Source organism: Neodiprion lecontei, chromosome 2 (genome assembly GCF_021901455.1).
Source record: "Neodiprion lecontei isolate iyNeoLeco1 chromosome 2, iyNeoLeco1.1, whole genome shotgun sequence".
Taxonomy (NCBI): Eukaryota; Metazoa; Arthropoda; class Insecta; order Hymenoptera; family Diprionidae; genus Neodiprion; species Neodiprion lecontei.
Genome location: NC_060261.1, coordinates 29,609,924 through 29,629,489, shown reverse-complemented (window position 1 = coordinate 29,629,489; position 19,566 = coordinate 29,609,924). Strand labels below are relative to the sequence as shown.

The 19,566-nt window shown below is 39.5% G+C and overlaps 1 protein-coding gene across 9 annotated transcripts in view; it reads left to right on the top strand.

The window, feature by feature from the left end:
- LOC107225987 (venom dipeptidyl peptidase 4) overlaps positions 1 to 19,566 on the top strand; it is a 212,444-nt gene that overhangs the window by 147,952 nt on the left and 44,926 nt on the right. For all 9 annotated transcript variants that reach the window (XM_046730474.1, XM_046730476.1, XM_046730475.1 and 6 more), the window contains exons 3-4: positions 11,555 to 11,774; positions 17,591 to 17,685. In XM_046730474.1, coding sequence (XP_046586430.1) covers positions 11,555 to 11,774; positions 17,591 to 17,685 — 315 coding nt within the window. The remainder of the gene's footprint in view (positions 1 to 11,554; positions 11,775 to 17,590; positions 17,686 to 19,566) is intronic.

Genomic DNA, 19,566 nt, shown 5'->3' with positions numbered 1-19,566 from the left:
CTTAGAATTTCACGGTAGAAATAACTTGCCAAATAACCTGCGACGTTAAGAGCGTGATGAACTTCCGAAACACACCGCAACAACCCCTCACTCTCTCGAATAACGTTTCCTTCATAAAACACGTATATTATACATGTACATATACATATATATATATACACAGAAAGCACAACGCGTACAATTATTATTGCAGAGTACTAATTAACGTCGCTTTTACGCGGTTTCGCGAGACGCTCGCGCGTCACGTTGAAAGGGTAAATTTCGCATACTTGAGTATAATTCAGCGGAATGCAAAAGCCGGCAGCCACATACACACGTACAGGGTATCCCAATTCAAAAGAACCCCATTACGTTTTCAGCCGACCTAATGGTTCAATTTGAAAATGTTTCCTACAAAAGTTGTACGGTTCAAAAGTTGTACATTTTCGTGTAAAGAATAAGTAATTGAGTTGAAAAAAAATGCGCGATTCCATTTTTATTTTATTTTTTTTTCTAAACTGGTCCATCCTCCACAGCATCACCGATTACGATGCTGGATCGCATGAAAAATATTCTTCACGTGTCCCCCTATGATTACCAAACAAATTTTCCAGGATACATTTTCCAATTGAACCGTTTGGTCGGCTGAAAAGGCAATGCTTCTTTTGAATTGGGACACCCTGTGTATATTTTCTACATATATATAATATGCGCAGCTACCATACCTTAACGCGAAATTACGATGAGATGAGAAGAATGCTTTTTAGACGCACCCGTTTTACCCGCGTGTTATCATTATTGTTGTCATTTATTACGATTGCAGTTATTATTGCCATTATTATTATTATTATTATCATCATCATTATCATTATTATTACTGCGGAGAACGGAGTGAAAATAGTTGTTTTGCCTTCTCTCCTTCTCTCTCTCTCTCTCTCTCTCTGCCTCTCCGTCTCTTTCTTCCATCGGAATCCCCTGTGATACAGCGGGTGTGGAGGTTTGATAGCATGCCTATTGGCTTTATTGGTACGAGAAGAATTTGTTATCCCGTTGGATCTGTCCCCCGGTGGTATATCTATATTCTATACGTATATTGATATGTAGATGTAGCATAACTCTGACCGTGACTAAGGTTCGACGGTCTTGACGCACCCCTGCGTAACCTACAATAGCCATTGTTCTATACCTACGGAAGGACGATACTTCGGCCCCCCTCCATCCCCTCCCTTTTCACCCCGAAAATTTCGCCAATTTTCCATCGTCGTCTTTCATCGTTAGCTATTGTACTTTTGTAGGCAAGCTTTTACCGCCTTTTCCCCACTCCGTAGTTTGTAAATCAATATTGATTTTATTAATTTTTTTTTTTTTTTGTTTTTTTTTTTTCTCTTTTTTATCATCCCACTTTTCACTGTGGCGGGACCGGTATCGAGTCAATTTTTCTCACTAATAGTCTTTTTGTTAATTTTCTTTAAATTGTAATCGTTTTTAACATAGTCATTTTCTGTCCCTTTTTTAAGAAATGCTGCCTTGAGTCACTTTTACGGTCACGATTGAGCTTCGTGCGTAAGAAATTTAGTCGCACGATGTTTTTCCTTTTTTTTTTTTTGATTTCTTTCTTCCACGCGATATTTACCGGACAAGATTTTGTTTGTCAAGTATTATTGTACTTTCAGTGCCAAAATCTTCTTCAGTTTTATTTTAGAAAGTCAACTGTGATCACATTGTTCATTGTTTCTGTATTGAAATGTTTCCCACGAAAGGACAATAAGTTCGTTAATCAGAGTTATTTGTTCAATTGTAAATTCATTTACTAAATAGCGTGTAGAGCGATACACTTTTGTAACGTGGAAAAAGAAGGAAAACCCGTGTATGCAGTGAAATAATCGAAAATAGTGCTATTTCTGATGAAATTAACAACACTGTGGTAGCACTTTTTGTTTTAATTACCGCGCAATAATTAATTCTAATCGCTCACGCTAGAGTTACTTTTTTTTAAACTATTCGACTGCTACGAGCCCTGCTGTAGGCGAATAGAAAATCGGAGAACTTTTTGTGATGGTTATAGTGGACTACAACGATAAGAAAAATTTCTGGTCATTCAGGCTGCTGTACAGATTCGGACGTTGAAGCTTTTTTCTATTTTTCACCTTAACCGTATAATACGGTTGTGGGTATGAAATGAAAATAAAGTTTCTAAATTTTGTTAGGAAAATATGGTCTTGTCATATTTTATTGTTTGATGCTTGTGAATCAATATCCGAACGTCATGATGACGTCTTGTTCGTCTGGAAAAAATATATTCGAGTTTACAAACCAGAGTTTATAACCAGAAAATTTTCATCCAGTCAACAATATTTCAACATTGCTGTAACGATATCCGATATCTACTATAATCGTTTAGTAATTATGTATAATAAATTATGATCACTCCGATGTCGCGATGTTTTTCTTTTTTTTTTTTTTTTCTTGAAACCATATCACGCGTCCGTAATTTATTTATCATAAATCGGTACGTGATCGTAAGTCGAGATAAAATTTATCCCGATCTGTCGGCTAAAATTGATACTAATTTTAATTCACCGAGGTCTAAAAAGATGAGGGAGGGTGGAGAGAGAGGGAACAGACGGATTTAGTGTTATTAATGGACAGTCTTAGAAGAGCGGAGAGCTGAGAGCTGAGGCAAGGGTTAATTTTAGTGCGATTAAAGTAAATAACTATGAACGTTAAATAGAGGCTGGTTTATGACCCGGGATTGTCTGGTTAATGACTCGAGGTTAATTTCGTCTCGCTTCTGCACCCGGGGAACGGCTTTCCTCCAGCGGCGAGGAAACCCCCGAATCCCCCTGGGACGCTGGCCGAAAGAAGGTGGAAAGAATGAGAAAAGGGCGATCCCGCGAATTACCGAGACGTTATTTTAACCTTATTAACCTCCCCCTCCCTCCCTCCCTCCCTCCCTCACCCCCTACGTCCCTCTCCCCCTCCAATTCCCGCCAGAGATTCGAGCCGAGCACATAACTTCCGGAAGCTTTTTACGACGAGACGGTCAATGCTCCGAATGCGCTTTCTTACCGCTAACTCCTTATGCCTATTAGGGGATGGGCCCGTATTCTTTCTCCGGGGTAAATTTCGCCTCTTCTGCTTCTAAGGTAAAGTCACACGGTCAGGTCTAGAGAGAATATCGCGGTAACTGCGAGGCCGCATTAAGCTAAGAGCTTCTAGGCGAGCTTTGAGGCCGTGCAGTGGATAATTTAGCGCGCCTTAAGCATCGGCTCTGACCCACCGCAAGCCCCGAATCCCGTGTTAACCAACGAAAAGCAAAAAGGGTAAGGGAAGAAATGGGGAAAGGTTATGGATAATGGAAGAGTCGCATTGTGCGAATATTGTAAACGACGCGGTAAAATCTTTCTTCGTTCGATTTCGAAATGTGAAAAATCGACGCGTAAAAAGTGTCGAAATGTCGAACGGTCAGAGTTTAAGAAAGCCAAAATATTCCGCGCGAAGTATAAATCCGTTACAGTATTTTTACGGGATAGAAATTACATGGTTTTCAGTATTCGTTGATTTTACTGCCGTCAAGGGCGTACGGAACGCAAATGCAGGGAACACAGATTTATCCCGGATATTCGAGATGGAAAAAAATAATAAAAAAAAAAAATTATAATAATAACGATAGGATACGACCTTTTGGTTCTCAGGCCCCTGATATAATTTGATACGAACAGAATGAATACTTGCATTTCGGTTGATCCAAATGAGATCACGACTAGACAACGTGGTTATAGAGAGATATTAGAATAAGTCTGAAATGAATTTGAATGAAAATAAAAAGAAAAAAAATGATCGAGGAAAAATGTATATAAAAATATAGGGAGATAATTTTCGCTGATGTGACGCGAGAGTGAAAATCTTCAGCCTGCAGGGAAATTTATGTTCCCCGGTTACTACGGAAGACCGGTAAATTTGTACAACGAAATTGAGTTATGGAAAAAAATTTTAATTTCAGCCCTCCAAAAATCGCTGTTGAACGAAAATTTTCAATCTTACAGGATGTTAACAGGGTGTGAAATAATGTTTCATACCGTCGATTTACTTTTTTCTCTCTCTCCTTTTGCACAATAATTTTGTCAGTTATATTTATCTATTTATACATATAAACGTGGTTGTGAAAATACGGTTATTCCGTGACAATTTTTTTTTTTCCACCTCTTTACCGATGTTTCATTATCGATTGTGACGTTCGCTTCTACTTTTCTCGATAGTTGTTTTTCCTTTCTTTTCGTTTGTTTCCTTCTCACCCGATTATCTCTCGTCTGCGAAGCTTCCCGCGGACAGTTTTCCCTTCATCGTCGCGTCGGTCCCCTCGTACCTTCTTTTGTCTCAGCTGATTAACTTCCGTTTTGAATTTAATCCCATCCCCGCATAATTTAAGGCGCGATAATGAAAATCCACCGCTAATATTCCCCGCTTCGTTTACAGTTTATAACTAATTATACCATACCGCGTTATTTATACATAGCGAAGGCGTTTAAAAATTTATTTCAATCTCTACTGCGTAAACGCGTATTTCTGTGTTGTTGAAATTTTCGGTGTACTTTGTAACGCTGAAATTCAACTCGGCTTGAAATTTATCCATCGCACGGAATGTCCCAGGGAATGAAAAAGAAAAAAAAAAAAAAAAAAAAACAAATAGAAGAAACGAGCACGGTGTAACCTTACTTCGGGTTCCGGTTTCTTGTACGAGCAACCCGCCTCTCTCCGTATAAAGTAAATCCCTTCGATATATACCCACCACCTTCGTCAACGCCTTGGATCTCCGAATTCACTCTGAAAGATTCGCCTAGGGGTCGAATTTCGAAAAAAGCTCCCTCACCTTTTTCCCTCGTTGCACAGATTTCTCCTCGTTTCAAGTTTTAGTCATATAGTATATATATTCTCTTTATTTTTCTTTAAATCCAAGTTTCCTATATCTTGACAAGTCAAAAATCTGAAAATCGAATTCATATTATCGACTTATCGTTTATACATTTTTCTTTAAATCTCTGCCACTTCATTCACCGACATACTTATCACAGGATTTCATTAATTTACTAAGAATAAAAATTGACAATACTGCGGGGTTGAGAATACGTCGAGAATTATATATATATATATATATATAATATATATATATATATATATATACGTGAATTGTATACAATATATATGATATATCACATGGAACGGTATTCATTTCCAAAAGGTTTCCCCCGCGTCGTATAACACACAATATCGCATACGAGATATGACGTGTGTATAAAAATATGAATACGACCGGCGTCCATAAATCGGAGGCCGGTTGGTTGTATGCACCCAATATTTATGAATCTTCTTCGTCACAAATCAGATTTCATCCGTCTACTCTATCTATCCGTCCATCTATCTGCACAGTGTACCTATATACAGGCATATATACAGAGCTACGTTGCGGAGGAAATGGGAAACGTGCCCTTCCACACGGGGTGCAGTAATTTCATTTGTCGAAGAGCAAAATGATTTCTCGGAGGGTTGGTATATCAGCAGGATGCGGTTAACCTCCGCACCCTGTTCAGCTCATCTAATTCAGCTCGGAAAAACCTAGTCCGTCGATGAGAAAAATCATTGGATCAAAAAAATCACCAATTATACGTACATACGTCGTAAACCGGAGTAACCAAAATTGAACAGCCGATCGTGAGGTTTGAAGCTCGAGTGGATTGCAGGGATGAAAAGGATCAGCTCTTAAATTATCGCTCCGCGAATTAGCCAGGGCTCTGCGTAACAGGATTGCTTATCCGGTGCAGGGTACGAAACAGATTATCGCCGAGGACGGAGTGAATTGACCGGGTGTCCCCGAGGAACGTGTCGAGAAATTTCTATTCGCCTTAGGGCGAGCTCTCTCTCTCTCTCTCTTTCTCTCTCTCTCTCTCTCTCTCTCTCTGCGTCCCTTCGTCGTGTCGCAGCGGTTTGACTGTGAAAACGGAGAGCCTTGTATCGTTTTGTCTAATCAGTTTTGCCGACCGCCTCGGCTTACCCGTGCTAATTAACAACTAAATTATTCAAGCAATCGCTCGCCGCGCCGAATTCCATTCTTCTCCAGAAACGCAGCGAAAGTCTCCGAGCAATACGTTCGGGAGAAGATAAAAGAAACATTTTCCTTCCGATATCGCTCGATGGATAACGTAGTATGTTTTCTTTTCTTTTCATTTTTTTTTCTTTTACACAGGTATAACCGATGTTCTTAATTTTCAAGTTTTCAAGGGAGATTTTCTGAACCCGAATAAAAACAACACGACGAAAATTGTACGTTCGTTTCAAATGACTGAATAAAAATTGCGCTTCCTTTTCCTCTTGCGCGTCAATCAGTGTTCTTCGAGTTGTGGCAAATTATTTCAATCGAGTCTCACGTTTGCGGCGATATCCGCATTCAGCGGTATATTAAAAAACGGCGCAGACCGGTGAGTGTTAGGAAAGTTGAGACTCTCGGGGGTAAAAACACCCCTGAGTCGAGAACTATCGGTATCTTTGAGGGTGTCGGGACTCGTTGTCAGAAGAGACGAAGTGTTTGTGGCGAATTAATGGAGTCGGATCATTATTGCCATTTCGTCAAGGCGGGCCTGTTTCCTGTCCCGTTGAACGCGGGGATGAGGACAATGAATGGGGGGAAGGAAACGGTGTCGTGGTACGGATTGCGAATTGATCGTAAGAGGATAAGTAGGATAAGGTAGTGACGGCTGAAGGATAACGTGACAATTAGGAAGCCACAGGTAACAAAGCAAAGCTTAAATCCAGCCAACCAGCGTCGTCGGTATCTTGGCTTCCGGAGTACGCGTTAATCTTACCAGAGTTTGGATTAAAGCATGGGTATAAGGGCGCTGGGTTTGATGGTGCCCCCTATATATGTATATATATATATATGTACGTATTATATACTTATGTATTATACATATATATATATATATATACGCAAATGTATATGTATACGTACAACCGAGCGACGAGGATTCCCCCTATACCCGATTTCCGTTGGCGTTGGGCGGCTCGTTCCCGTTTCCTTTCCATCCCCCTTTCCTCCCTGCCGCAGTTGGCTGAATCCCGAAACCCAAAATCCCGAATTTGCGGATATTCCCCGGCGCCTCGTTCGGCCTTACCGGGACACGGGGGTGGAGGAGGGGCGCGAAAGGTTCGATATAACTTTTAGGGTACAAAGTAGATACTAATGGTAGGGATATAGTTTATTACTTAGGTGAACGGGCGCACCAACTTAGATTGCTCGCAACACATTTTTGCTTTCAGGTTTCACCTTTTGCTCTTAGCTTTGCATTAGAACCTCGTACCGGGGGTGGGGGTAACTTTTTTTATTACCTTCAAATTGCTCGTTAACTCGCGAAAAGTTAAATGAGAACCGAGTTACCCGCTGCGAAGGGATAAGAGCGTCGTATTCATCCTCCTCTTACGCAGGCTCCGTAGCAAAGTCTACATTCCCTCGTTTCGTGTTCTTCCCTCTTCATATGTACCTAGTATCTTGTACCTGCACTCACCTTTCACGACTGCAACAACCAGCCTGGTTCATATGACTCCAAGGAACTTGACCTTAGCGGCTAAAAGTTAAACTTTGAAAACTTGTAGGTTAAACCGAGGTTGATCATTACTGTCGAATTTTTATAGAATTTCAAAGACCAACGAAACTTTCTCTCTTTCTCTCTCTCTCTCTCTCTCTGTCGCTTTTATACAGCTCGTTCGCTTATTGTTTACGTTCTCTTTACCCTCGACTCACGATGGATTATTCCTATTATAAAGTAATACCAAGATATTGTTAGTCTGACTGGTAAGTGGTTCTAGGTGCCTGAGCAAAAGCACGTACCTGCAAGTACTCTACACACCATGCTTGAACCTTTGTTCTCCGAACCGCGATTTATATCACGTTCGAAAGATTCGAACAATGCACCGACGTGCCGCCGTTGCTGCATTCGCCTGCAGAATTTCCTCAACGTGTAATTTTCGACGGGTCAAAAGTAGTGAAAAGAAAAAAGAAAAGAAAAGAAAATGAAAAAAAAGAGAGAGCTAAACAATTAAAGGTTCTTTTTCTCTTCCTTTTATTGTTAGTTCCATACGCTAATCCAACTGTTATTTTATCATCTCGTGAAAACTTTTTACTTATAACGTCAAACATTCTGACAAGAAAAAATGTCGATGATACGAAGAGTACGCATGTTGTTTTTTTTTTTTTTTTTTGTTACATTAATATTACTCTGAGGAGATTGTATAATGCCAGGTGTGTAAATATATATTTTTATTTTTTCTTTGTTTCGGATTCTCGTTTCTTCGCATTATCGTTGGAGTCAGTTAACATTATTAATCTTCACTAAGATTGCAGTAGTTAATCAGCTACGAGCTAAGTAGAGAAAACAATTATACACTACGGTTTTTTCGATCCGAATTTCTTGAAAAGTTACTTGTAATGTAAACCATGAAAATGAGCTCAAATGTCAAAAATAAATCGAGCATAGGCAAAATTAGTAATTTATTTCCATCAACTAATAATTGAGAAGAGGAAGAAAATAAATTCGTACCGTGAAATAAAATCTCGATATAAATGTAAAGCAATTCTGTAATTTTTTCCTTTTTCATTTCAACTATTTTCACAGTCGTTTAATTACCGTAACAAGAGTTACAGTCGAGGATTCCTTTTACTTTATTATTTATTTTCTTTATCCTGTACACGAGCAATATACTGATCGAAGAAATATTCCGACCGTTATTTAATAGAGTAAGCAATTAGGCTACTCGGCTTTTGCCATTGTTATAATTTATTTGAGAATTTCCAGAGTAAGTTTCTACATTTCCTAAGCAAACAACCACGTCGCAGGCCACTGATTCAGACACTGACCTATTTAACAGGTCCGTGTGCCTCGTGCGAACGTGAGTTTCTGCAGATGGAGAGTTGAGTCGAGTCGAGTTTGGCGGGTAACGACTCGGAGGAAAATCTCTGTATTTACTCGGTGAATCGAGTCCGATGAGGGAAGAAGAGCGTTACACGCCGGTAATTGCGGGGATGTGGCGAAACAATAGGGCGAGGTGGAAATGTCTACACGCACGTTATTCGCGCACCATTTTCGAGATAGAAATGCACGGTGCTGCACACACCTGCGAACCTAATATATAATATACCCTAGGGTGATCCTTACTTGGGGTGTTGATGATTTTTTTTCAGACCACCCCCCAAATCAACTATAAATAATTCAAAAACAATTTCCTAATTCTTTCAGATTTTTATATCAATTCTAACCCGTGCCTGTAAATGGACGGATATCACCATTTAAAATACATCTGTTTCAGATACGTTCTCAGCATATAATTTATCGCGAGAGTGACGATGTTCGAATCAATCTGTAATTGCGAAGATTTAGCGAGTATTAGTACTACTGTCTGAGAAAAAATTCACATCATCGTAGCAACCAATCTCGACGAATTGCACACCCTAGAAATTTGACTTTTTCTTTTTATTTACAAGAAATGCAATTGTCTATATTACCTGGTATGATGATGTGAATTTTTTCTCAGACAGTAGCACTAATGCTGATTAGAACCTCACATTCGTGAATTTTTTCGAACATTATCACTCTTACAGTAAAATATATACTAAGAACGTGTCCGAAACACGTGTATTTTAAATTGGGAAATCCTTCCTCTCACAGGCACGGGTTACAGTTGGTATTAAAAACTGAAAAAAATTGTGAATTGTTTTTCAATTATTTATAGTTGATTTGGTGGGGTGATCCGGAATAAATTCGTCAACATTCTAAATGAGGACCACCCTAATATACCCGCGTATAAAATTTTGTTTTCATTTCATTTTTACACTTGACGCGTACAACGTATACTCTACCCATTGTACTCTTATATCTAACGCTTTGTTAACCTCCGTCTCTTCCCAAACAGCGCGGGTTGGGTGAAAACCTGTTGAAGTTTAATTACTTATACCGCGGTGTGAATTTTTTGTTGTCTTTTTCTTTTATAACTCTTTTCTCCACGTTTTCAACCCGACATGATGGGGGTATATGTACCTTGTCCATTTTTTCTCTTATTGTAATAATACGTACAGACATTACTGTAACTCCTCCGAGTATTTTCGGAGTTGTATCACTTGCTTTTTAGAATATCGTATACGTTAGACGGTAGCGCAATACGTAACACGTATCGGTTGAAATTTTCGACTTACATTCAAGTGCGATGTACAATTTTTGGGATTTTGCGCGCTTTGAGAATGAAAATGAAAATATTAAGAGAAAGTAAAGTACAAATAACTTGTATATAAATATGTATATGTATCGATTTATAAACCCCCAAGGGAATATGCCTCATAGAGTTTGAAACATACGATGTGTTATTAATTTCTGATCTATAAAACAGTTTCGTATCACTGATATCTACTGGACCATAAGTATCAACACTTGTTAATTAGCAAAAAATGTTGAATTTATGTTTCACTTTTTTTTTCTTCTTTCCCTAAAGCCTTGATAAGCTTTCATCCGTAAGTTAAACTAGGATTCGAAGGTTACGTGGATGAAATCAATTTCATTTCACAAATCGAAACAGGTCAAATTGAAAATCCGTTATAGCAGTTGCGAGATTATGATAATGGATATCTTGCCAACAAATTTCAGTCTTGTGCGTTCACACTTTGTACGCTGAAGTGTGAAATATAATTTTATAAACTTTCGCGAAGTGGTCCACTTCGCCTCTGGCTCCCCTGTATGCGTTTACATAAAATGAAAAAATACTTTGATTCTTTAAATCGAAGAACAAACTGTGACGAAATTATCAAAGAACGAAAACGAAGCTTATAATTATATACTGCAATCAAAGAAACGGACTTTACCAACCGATGAATTGTTTTCGAAAGCCCTGACAAACTTTTCCACGCAATGATCACTGTTACAACCCCTTTTAAAATGATGAGTCTTGTTTTTTTTTTTTTCTTTTTTCTTGCAATTATTTTTCAACTCCCTTTACAAGCCTTGACAAACTTTTCCACGCAAATGATAATAATTTTTATAACGCTTTAAAGTAATGAAATACTTTTTTTTTTTATTTCTTCTTCTTCTCTTTCGTAATAATTTGTCAACCCCATCCTTCATCCAACCCTCCTCGCTCTCTCAGGCATGCCGTGATTAAGTTTAACCTTTTTTCACGCCTCTCCCACAGTCGTCGACTTGATTTCAATTTAATCGAACGGCTGCGGCCGTTACGCAGATTCTTTGCTGTCAACTTTTTTCGTCGATATATTATACGCCGATCAATTTTCCGGCAAACGAATCGGCCGACTTGTTGCGATACGAGTAATCAAAAAATTCACACAATTTAGCCGACGTTTGCAATCCGTTCGAAATTGCAACGTCGTGTGTTTGGAAAAATATTTCGGATCAACGTCAGCTCGAATCTCCGGCGGTACATCAGCTCTTTGTACACCGACGTGAATGATTATATTATTATACGAAACTAGGAAGAATACTTTCCGATTGATTAACGTCACCTCTTCTTTCCCGTCTAATTGCAGGAGTTAATGACGAAGAGTAAACGTCAAGGATGGCGTCGCTTGCTGATCGGTAGCATCGTCGCTATCGTCGTAATCGCTCTGATAATAGCGGCGGTGTTTCTCCTAACCGGCAGCCCCGCCGATTCTTCATCCGATTCGCCATCAGCCTCGGGAATCACTCTCGAAGAATGGCTCGGAGGATCCCTCGCTACGAAGAGTTTCAACGGCACCTGGCTAAGCGGTAAGTTAGTTACCTATTAATAAATATAGTCAAACTGTTACTCCAGGATCGAACGAAACTTGGGTGAAAAAATCGAGCGCAAACCGTTACTTATAATTGTGCGTTTTGTTTTTTATATGAAAAAAAAAAAAAAAAAAAAAAATGTAGGAAAAACGCAGCTACAACGCAGGCTGCTGCACTCTCATCGAATATATATATATATATACATATATATGGATGGAAAATGGCCGGAGGTGAGCCTGCACGGGATCAATTATGGTAGTTGATGAGGTTCACGGTGGGCTGCACCCTTGCCTAATTGAGGTAATAGACTGTGCGGTTTCCATATGTGCGTTTACGTGATAAACCGCACGGTTCCATCGGATGCTGCAGGAACGACGACGAAATAGCGAGGCGATGGCGGATGAAGAGGAGGAGGAGGAGAAGGGTTTGCAACCCAGGAAACCGGAGCCGAAGACTCGGCTTCTGCAACGCACCGGCACCAACGCCAGTCTGCGAAACCAATTTTGCCCGGTATTAACGCCCCCGCTTATGGGTATAATCGTGAGCTAAATCTGCAGGCCACCTACCCTAATCGGCGTATGGATATGTTTATATATATATATACATACACACATGTATGTGCGCGTCATTGTGCTTATTCAGAAATTTATACAACGCCTCGCGTTGCCGGATTATACATGCCGAATGTACGCGTTGTGTATGCCTCGGTGAATTATATCCGTACAATGCGAAGCTACGGTATCGGTATTATCATATGCGTGATCCCATAGCCCTGAATATATTATACAATTATCTGTATCGTCGATTTGGCGACAAAATCATCACCGGTCACTTTCAGGATTATATTATAATTGCCGTTTAAAAGGAAAAAAAATAAAATTATTCTACAGTCAAGGACGGAAATCTATAATTCTTTTATTTATATTGTTCGGAGACGGTCGGACGTTGAGTATTTATCGACGTATTATATTTGTTGGTTTACGAAGATCGTTTTGAAAATATAAATAAGGAAAATATCGGTATTGCAAATAATAAATTAGGTGCCGATGCTTCGTTTGAAATCGATTTAAGATTGTTAAAAATCTTAATTTCACTCCGTGGTAGTATATTTTATTCAAAATATATTCTACTATTTAACTACAATAGATTGTTGTTTGTTTATTTATTTATTTATTTTGTTTCAATAATTCGTTTGATTTTGCCAATTCTTTGATGATAAACAATATCGGTGCAGTGTTAGAAAATTAAACATTTATCTATGCAAACGTAATGAAAAAAGGGTTTCAGCGAATTAAAAGAAAATTGTTTACTCAATGAAATTAGCGATCGCAGAACGAATTCGAACGAATACGCTGCATATATTTTTACCAATTTTGAAGCGATTTGAAACAGAGCATCGGTATCTCCGAACTTCTGATTATAATTTCAGTATTTTCTATTTTTTTTTATCTTTTAAGAGATTTTTGAAGCTTACCAACCACGTAAGCAAATCGTCTTTTACGCTATTTTTATTCTCCCGGGTAATAAAGTCAGTTCAAACTTTTTCATACCACAGAGTTTCGCAGTTGTGCTTGCGGACTCTTTAAGAAAAGCTCGGAAAATTGACAGAGGCACTCTGAGATTACGACTCGTTACTGCATAGCTGATTCCCATATTTCCGTTATTTTTTCGCCAACTTTTACGCAAACGCGGTCATAAACCGTATCTGTCCGTAAAGTTTGAAGCAATTTTGTCGCCTGGTAGAGAGGGAAAAAGTATAAAATACGATTTGTTGAATTTGTCTGTTATAAAACCGGAACTCCCGGTATTCTCTTATATAAGGTAATGAAACAAGGACGATAATTTCCTCCCCCTTGTTTTTCCCAAATACATATGCCAATTTCCCGGTTATACGATTCGGATGGATTTCAGTAACGAGATACCGTTTTACGAATCCGAAAAAAAAAAGAAATTGAAACAAATTTTAAGGAAATAAAAAACAATCCTCGGAGCAAAAAAAAAAAAAATTATGACGAATAAACGAACGAATCCTTCGTGTCCGCGGATTGAACGCGAAGCGAGGGAATAAATATCGCGATTCACGAGCCCGCAGACCTATTTCGCAGAGAATGAGACGAGGTTAGGTAGCGATTTTTTAAATAAACATTTACAAGGCGTCACCCTGGGTAATGGCAAGGATTAAACGAGGGACTGCAAGTACGGATGAATCGACTCGCGACCCCTGGGTTCTCATTACCGGATCTTTTCGAGACGATATATATTCGAAAAAAAGGTGTGGGTATAATATTTAACGAACCCTGATTAAGCCCTCCGCCCGACCTGAGGTCGCCATTCATTCAGAGTCTCCGGCTAGATCCGTGATTTTTTTCTTCTCCATTCCTTTCTTTCTGTATCGTAGAAAAATCTTTTCTTATAAAAATTTCCCCTCGCCTCTGTTATTCATTCTTCATCTCTCACGGTATAAGGTATGTAACGTATTAGGGTGTTGCAGAAAAAATAATTGCGATTTTCCACCATGGCAACACCTAAAAAGTTCGTTTAGGTTAAAAGAAACGTTCTGTCAAAAGATGAGTTTTCTATGCGTTCAATTGATTTTTCACTTTTACATACATTTTTTTTTTTAATCTATGAAGCGTCGTGGATAAAAATTCTTTTTTATTGCTTACATCAATCATAAAATCAATTTAAGTCGCAAAAAAGACTCACCCTTGTAATTTTTGGTCTCCAATTGATGTTTGAGGAGTGTATGTCGGAAATTTTTCATTGTTAATTCAACTTCATAAAATAGTTATAATTTAATATGATCTTTTATGTTAGGAGAATAAGATTCCCGGTTGATGTATCGTTGTGCTATGGATCGTGATCTTTGGTTTGAATACAAATGTCAGGAGTGAAACAATAATAATTGAAGTGCTACAACGTGTATCGTCACAAATTCAAAAAAAAAAAAAAAAAAACTGTTTAAAAAAAAAAGTGAAAAATCAAACGAAAGCAATCTTCCACATAACGTAGAAAACTCTTCTTTTGACAGAAATATTCTTTCAACCTGAGCAAACTTTTTAGGATGTGCCACGGTGGAAAATCGTAAATAATTTTTTTTCTGAAACACCCTAGTATGTATATTATATAATCTTGATGCATATTTCACCCTATGTTTAATACGGGCAGACGTTTAAATTTGCCGCAAAGTACAAACTGCGGTGTCTTAGTCCGGCTCTCTTAACGTCGGTGCGAAGAAAGGGTTGGTGTTCACCTCGGGAAAACTTTTGCCGACACCGCACTTCCATAAATATAATAAAGACACGGGGCTTTGCAGAGTTTCACCCCCCGGTGAACCACCCCCCTCCCCCAAGGTATAAACCAGCCGCGTCCCTGCTCCCTAGGCTTCGTCGTTTTCGTATAACAAAAGTGAAAACCGCTGCTTCGCGAGTATTTCTCCTTTCCGTGGAAGAGACGATGATGGGAGAGACGAGCAGCAGGTGAATCGGGGTGAACTCGAGGGGAGAAAAAAAGACCAACCTAAGAACCCGGTTACGCTCGATTGCGTGGGATCTCTTCCTAGATTTTTCGACAAAGTGAAACGGGCCGTGCAGGGAAAGTTCTAATTCTTATTGCATAATTTTCGCGTTCGAAACCGCCACCCCTTACTTTCTCTCACTTCCTTCTCCATCCGCCGGCAAGTTCACCGCGAATCGGGCGACGATCCCCAGGGGGAGATTTTCATTCCCAGGTTTCCCGAATTCCCTCTCCCCCCCTCTTTCTCTCTCTCTCTCTCTCTCTCCGCCCCCCCACCCCTTCAAACCCCTTCAAGATGTATTCCCGTGGGGCTGGAGCCGCGACACTTGCCGATGATACGCCCAGATGCTCACGATTCTACGAACCATCTCTCTCTTTCTCTCTCTCTTTATCTCTCTCGCGATCTTCGACGACGACGGCGAGTTACTCCTTCCTCGGCGTCATTGTTATCTTTCGGTAACAGGTCCCTCTGGGTCTCAGCGACGATTCTTCTTCAACCTCATAGCCACGCGTCTCTTTTTAATGCCTGTATAGATTCGTACTGGTGTAGAAATTTTGGAGCTGTCGACACCTTCGAACGTTATATAACGCGAAATTTATCACCTTCTACGAATGAACGTATTTTTTTTTTTTATTTTTCCATGCTGTAGACTTTTCTGTCAAATCGGAACAAGCGTCTTTAAATCAAATACACATTTTTTTCGTTGTATTTTCACTTTTCATCGAATGAAAATTAATTCACGTCGTATAAGCGGTTGAATGAAACTTTAATACACGACGCGTTCGTTTTCTTTTTTTTTTTTTCAATTGTAGTACGTCATTCAAATATTGAATTGAAAGATATGGCTGCTACAAGGGAGAAAAAAACAGTGAATAAAATCGAACCTGACGAATTGGACGAGAAAACTTTTAGTACGAAACAAAGCGCAGGATTTCGCGGTTATTCGAAGGCCGGGATTCGGCCGACCCGTAGGTTCGAAACTCCATTGACTGGTGTCTCGATTCTAATATTTATGGCACAAGTAGGCAGCATGTATGGCGGATCATCGAAGGGTAGAAACTACCCTGTTTCGCGGTTCGGACCCGTTTTGTCCCAGTTAATGAATTTTCAATTTCATTTCGGTCGAATCCTGGTTAAGTAAAAGGTTTCTCGTACTCTAGTTTTACCGAAACGCACACTTATCTTGAAATAATTTAAATTAACTAAAATATGAAACTGCGTGGATGTAGACGAATATATTGCTTGTTTAATAAGGGAACCCGAGTATCTAGGTAGCAATTTTTTGAAAGGAAACGTTTTTCTTTTCTTCGAAGCGAGGGTGAAACAATCCGCTGATAATCGAATTTACTCTTCTATTTCCCTTTTCACGAAAACCAAACTCGGTGAAATCAGTTTCGTGTCAAGTGCGGATGTTTTTGAATGTCTTGTTTACTAAGAATTACCAAAAATAATCGATTATTTTTCACTGCCACGAACGATGCGATACGATATCAATTAATGTGACTGAAGTATCGATTATTATTATTGTTTTACTTACCGAGTACCTATTTGATGTAACAAGCGAATGATAAATGAATATTTTCACCTGAAATAGAAAAACGTTACGAATGAAACTATAAATTATCAAAAAACATTTCCGCTATTAAGACTTTAAGAAATTTCGGTTCCATCGATTATTTTTAGCTCAGGGGCCATCGCTATCATTTATACGTACATCCCATTTTTGCGGTACGCTTTATTTCGAGATTCGAATAGGCTTAGAAAGAATGGAAATATGGAAAATCGGGGTTCTCAACGGTTGATTGATTTCTACCGAAGTGAAGTGCAGGAATATATATCTGCAGGCTACGGGTTTGCTCGATTCGGATCGTCGAATATTTGACAACGGAAGTGAGGAAGCTAATATCCGGCGAGCGTAGTGTTTTCCTGAATATTCGGTATGCGGCGGTCGGATTTTGTACGTCATGAATGCACGCCTATAATACGCGTATTTCCAGTCCACCGGTCATTCCTCAATCCGGCCGATGATTCGGCGACGCTGCATCATCCGAATCGCGCTGTCCTGTTCAGATTGCGAGTGAAATTCACCAATTTCCGGCCTATCTCGGCGACGTTGCGAAAGGATCGGCTGAACCTTTTACACAATATGCTTTGTTAATTTCAATCCATTTGTCCCAGGCGAGAGAGAAAATCCATTTATACATGGTACACGGAAGGCGAAAGAATGTAGGAATAACGTTATCCCTCCTCCTGTTACATTCATTCTCGTTCTTATTCTCGTTCTCTAACTTTTCAGGTAGTGAAATTCTATTCCAAGACGAAAGTGGAAACTTGGTGATTCGCAACGTGACCTCGGGTACTTCGAGGACAATACTAGAAGTAACAAACATGGTGAGTATATTTTTGCAGCAGACCTTTCGCACAAAGAGACTCCTTTGAAGAAAACTCACCCTCCGGCTCCGGGATTCATTCTCTCCGGATGTCTGCGTATATAGACATATACGTGCATGTGTGTACATACACAGGCACACCTCCGTATATGTACATATACTTAATAGATCCGAAGACCATGAAGAAAACTTGGCGTTAAAAATTCCTTTGTTGAATTTTCCGCTACGGTATTTCTGCAAGTCACTCCGTTCGCTATCTTTCCTTTAATGCCATCTCCTTCCTATCTTTCCTCGAAATTCTGAAAAACCTCTTTATCGCGCACCCACGTAATTTCGTGTAAAAATTGGAGAATCAAAACGCGACTGCAGTTATTACGTAAAATCGTTAATCTTAATCGCGATTTCCACGTCTGTCCGCGTCGCGTTCTTTGTATTCGGAAGTGAATTTCCAGTATGATTTCCGCCCTTCCGCGGTCACATTGCAGCTTTGCACGGAATCTGTCCGTGAGCCAATCCCCTCGGCTGAGATGAGTTCATTTCTTGCCTCGAAGTGGGTGAGCACGGGTTGCATGTTGCCGAGGGGTGAAGGGGGCGGGTACTTCGAGTCCCAGCTGAACCCGCACTGACGTGAGCCTTAAAATAACCCCCCCAACCTCTACGTACACCGACCATTTCGAAAAGTTCCCACTGAACGGCGGTGAGAATCATCGTCTCGTAAAACCACTCAGCGTTATACCCCCATCTCGTTCACCCTTCTTGCTGCTTGCTCGTTTCTTGCCTAAGAAACTCTCTCTCTCCCTCGCTCTCTCTCTCTCTGTTACTTTCCTTACTTACGCACATGGCTGGGTTAAGAGACTCGATAAAACGCATTTGCTCGTATATTGTCGGTTAATTTTTAGAAGGAAAAAAAAAAAAAAAAAAATGACGGGTAATTCGGTATCTATAATACGAGTTTTCAAACTCGCGTCTTGAACCGATGTACATATTTTTTGACTCGTGAAAAGTTGCGGAACTTTCGATACCGCGTATTATAATAACTCTGGATGACGATGAGCATGGACTGAATTTCTTGACGTTTATACGTTACGTTGGGGTGGATAATTGGATGAACATACATAAGCCGTGGTGCGTAACTCGAGGTACGGGATGTGGAAAAGAAGGAGAGAGACGGCTGTCGTCCGACTTGAAATTGTCTGTAAACTTCCGTCTAAAATCCTGATCCTTAACTGTATACGCTTATTGTTTTAACGCCGAAAGCTGCAGAGTCCGGAGACCTCTGGCAGACTTTGCGGCGCTTGGCCGTTCGCTACCAATGCATGTATCTCTAAAAACGTTGTACCGTATGGAGACAAATTGAATCAGCACAGCTTGAGTAATTGCTAACGGGTTTAATCATCGGCCAAACGTACTTATACACTTGGTACGTAGTCTGGTTCATCCTACACTACTATAGGACTCGTATAAGTATGTATTAAAATTTTTTAAATATCTACGTATAATATAGACTCGTGGAAAAAAATATGGAGTGAAAAATAACAACAATTGTCGAATGGAATACACTTTATTTTGACAAAATGATTTAGAGTAGGGTATAAAAAATTAATATACTTGAAGTTAGATGATTTCGCTCTGTTTCCGTCTCGTTGTTTGAGTTTTTGCGATACACGGTAACATATTTTTTGGAATTTGAAAAAATTAATACTCCTTCTGTTTGTTCGGAACAACGGTTTATATTTACTAAAAGATCTTTCTACATCACGGGATGTGATTGGGGCGAAATGAAATTTGCACCGCTCTGCAAGTGAACAGGAAACGTGAATTTTACATTATTGTTGTTTGCGTTTTTTGTGCAAGAAGTCTCCGTTCACGTTATGAAAGCAAA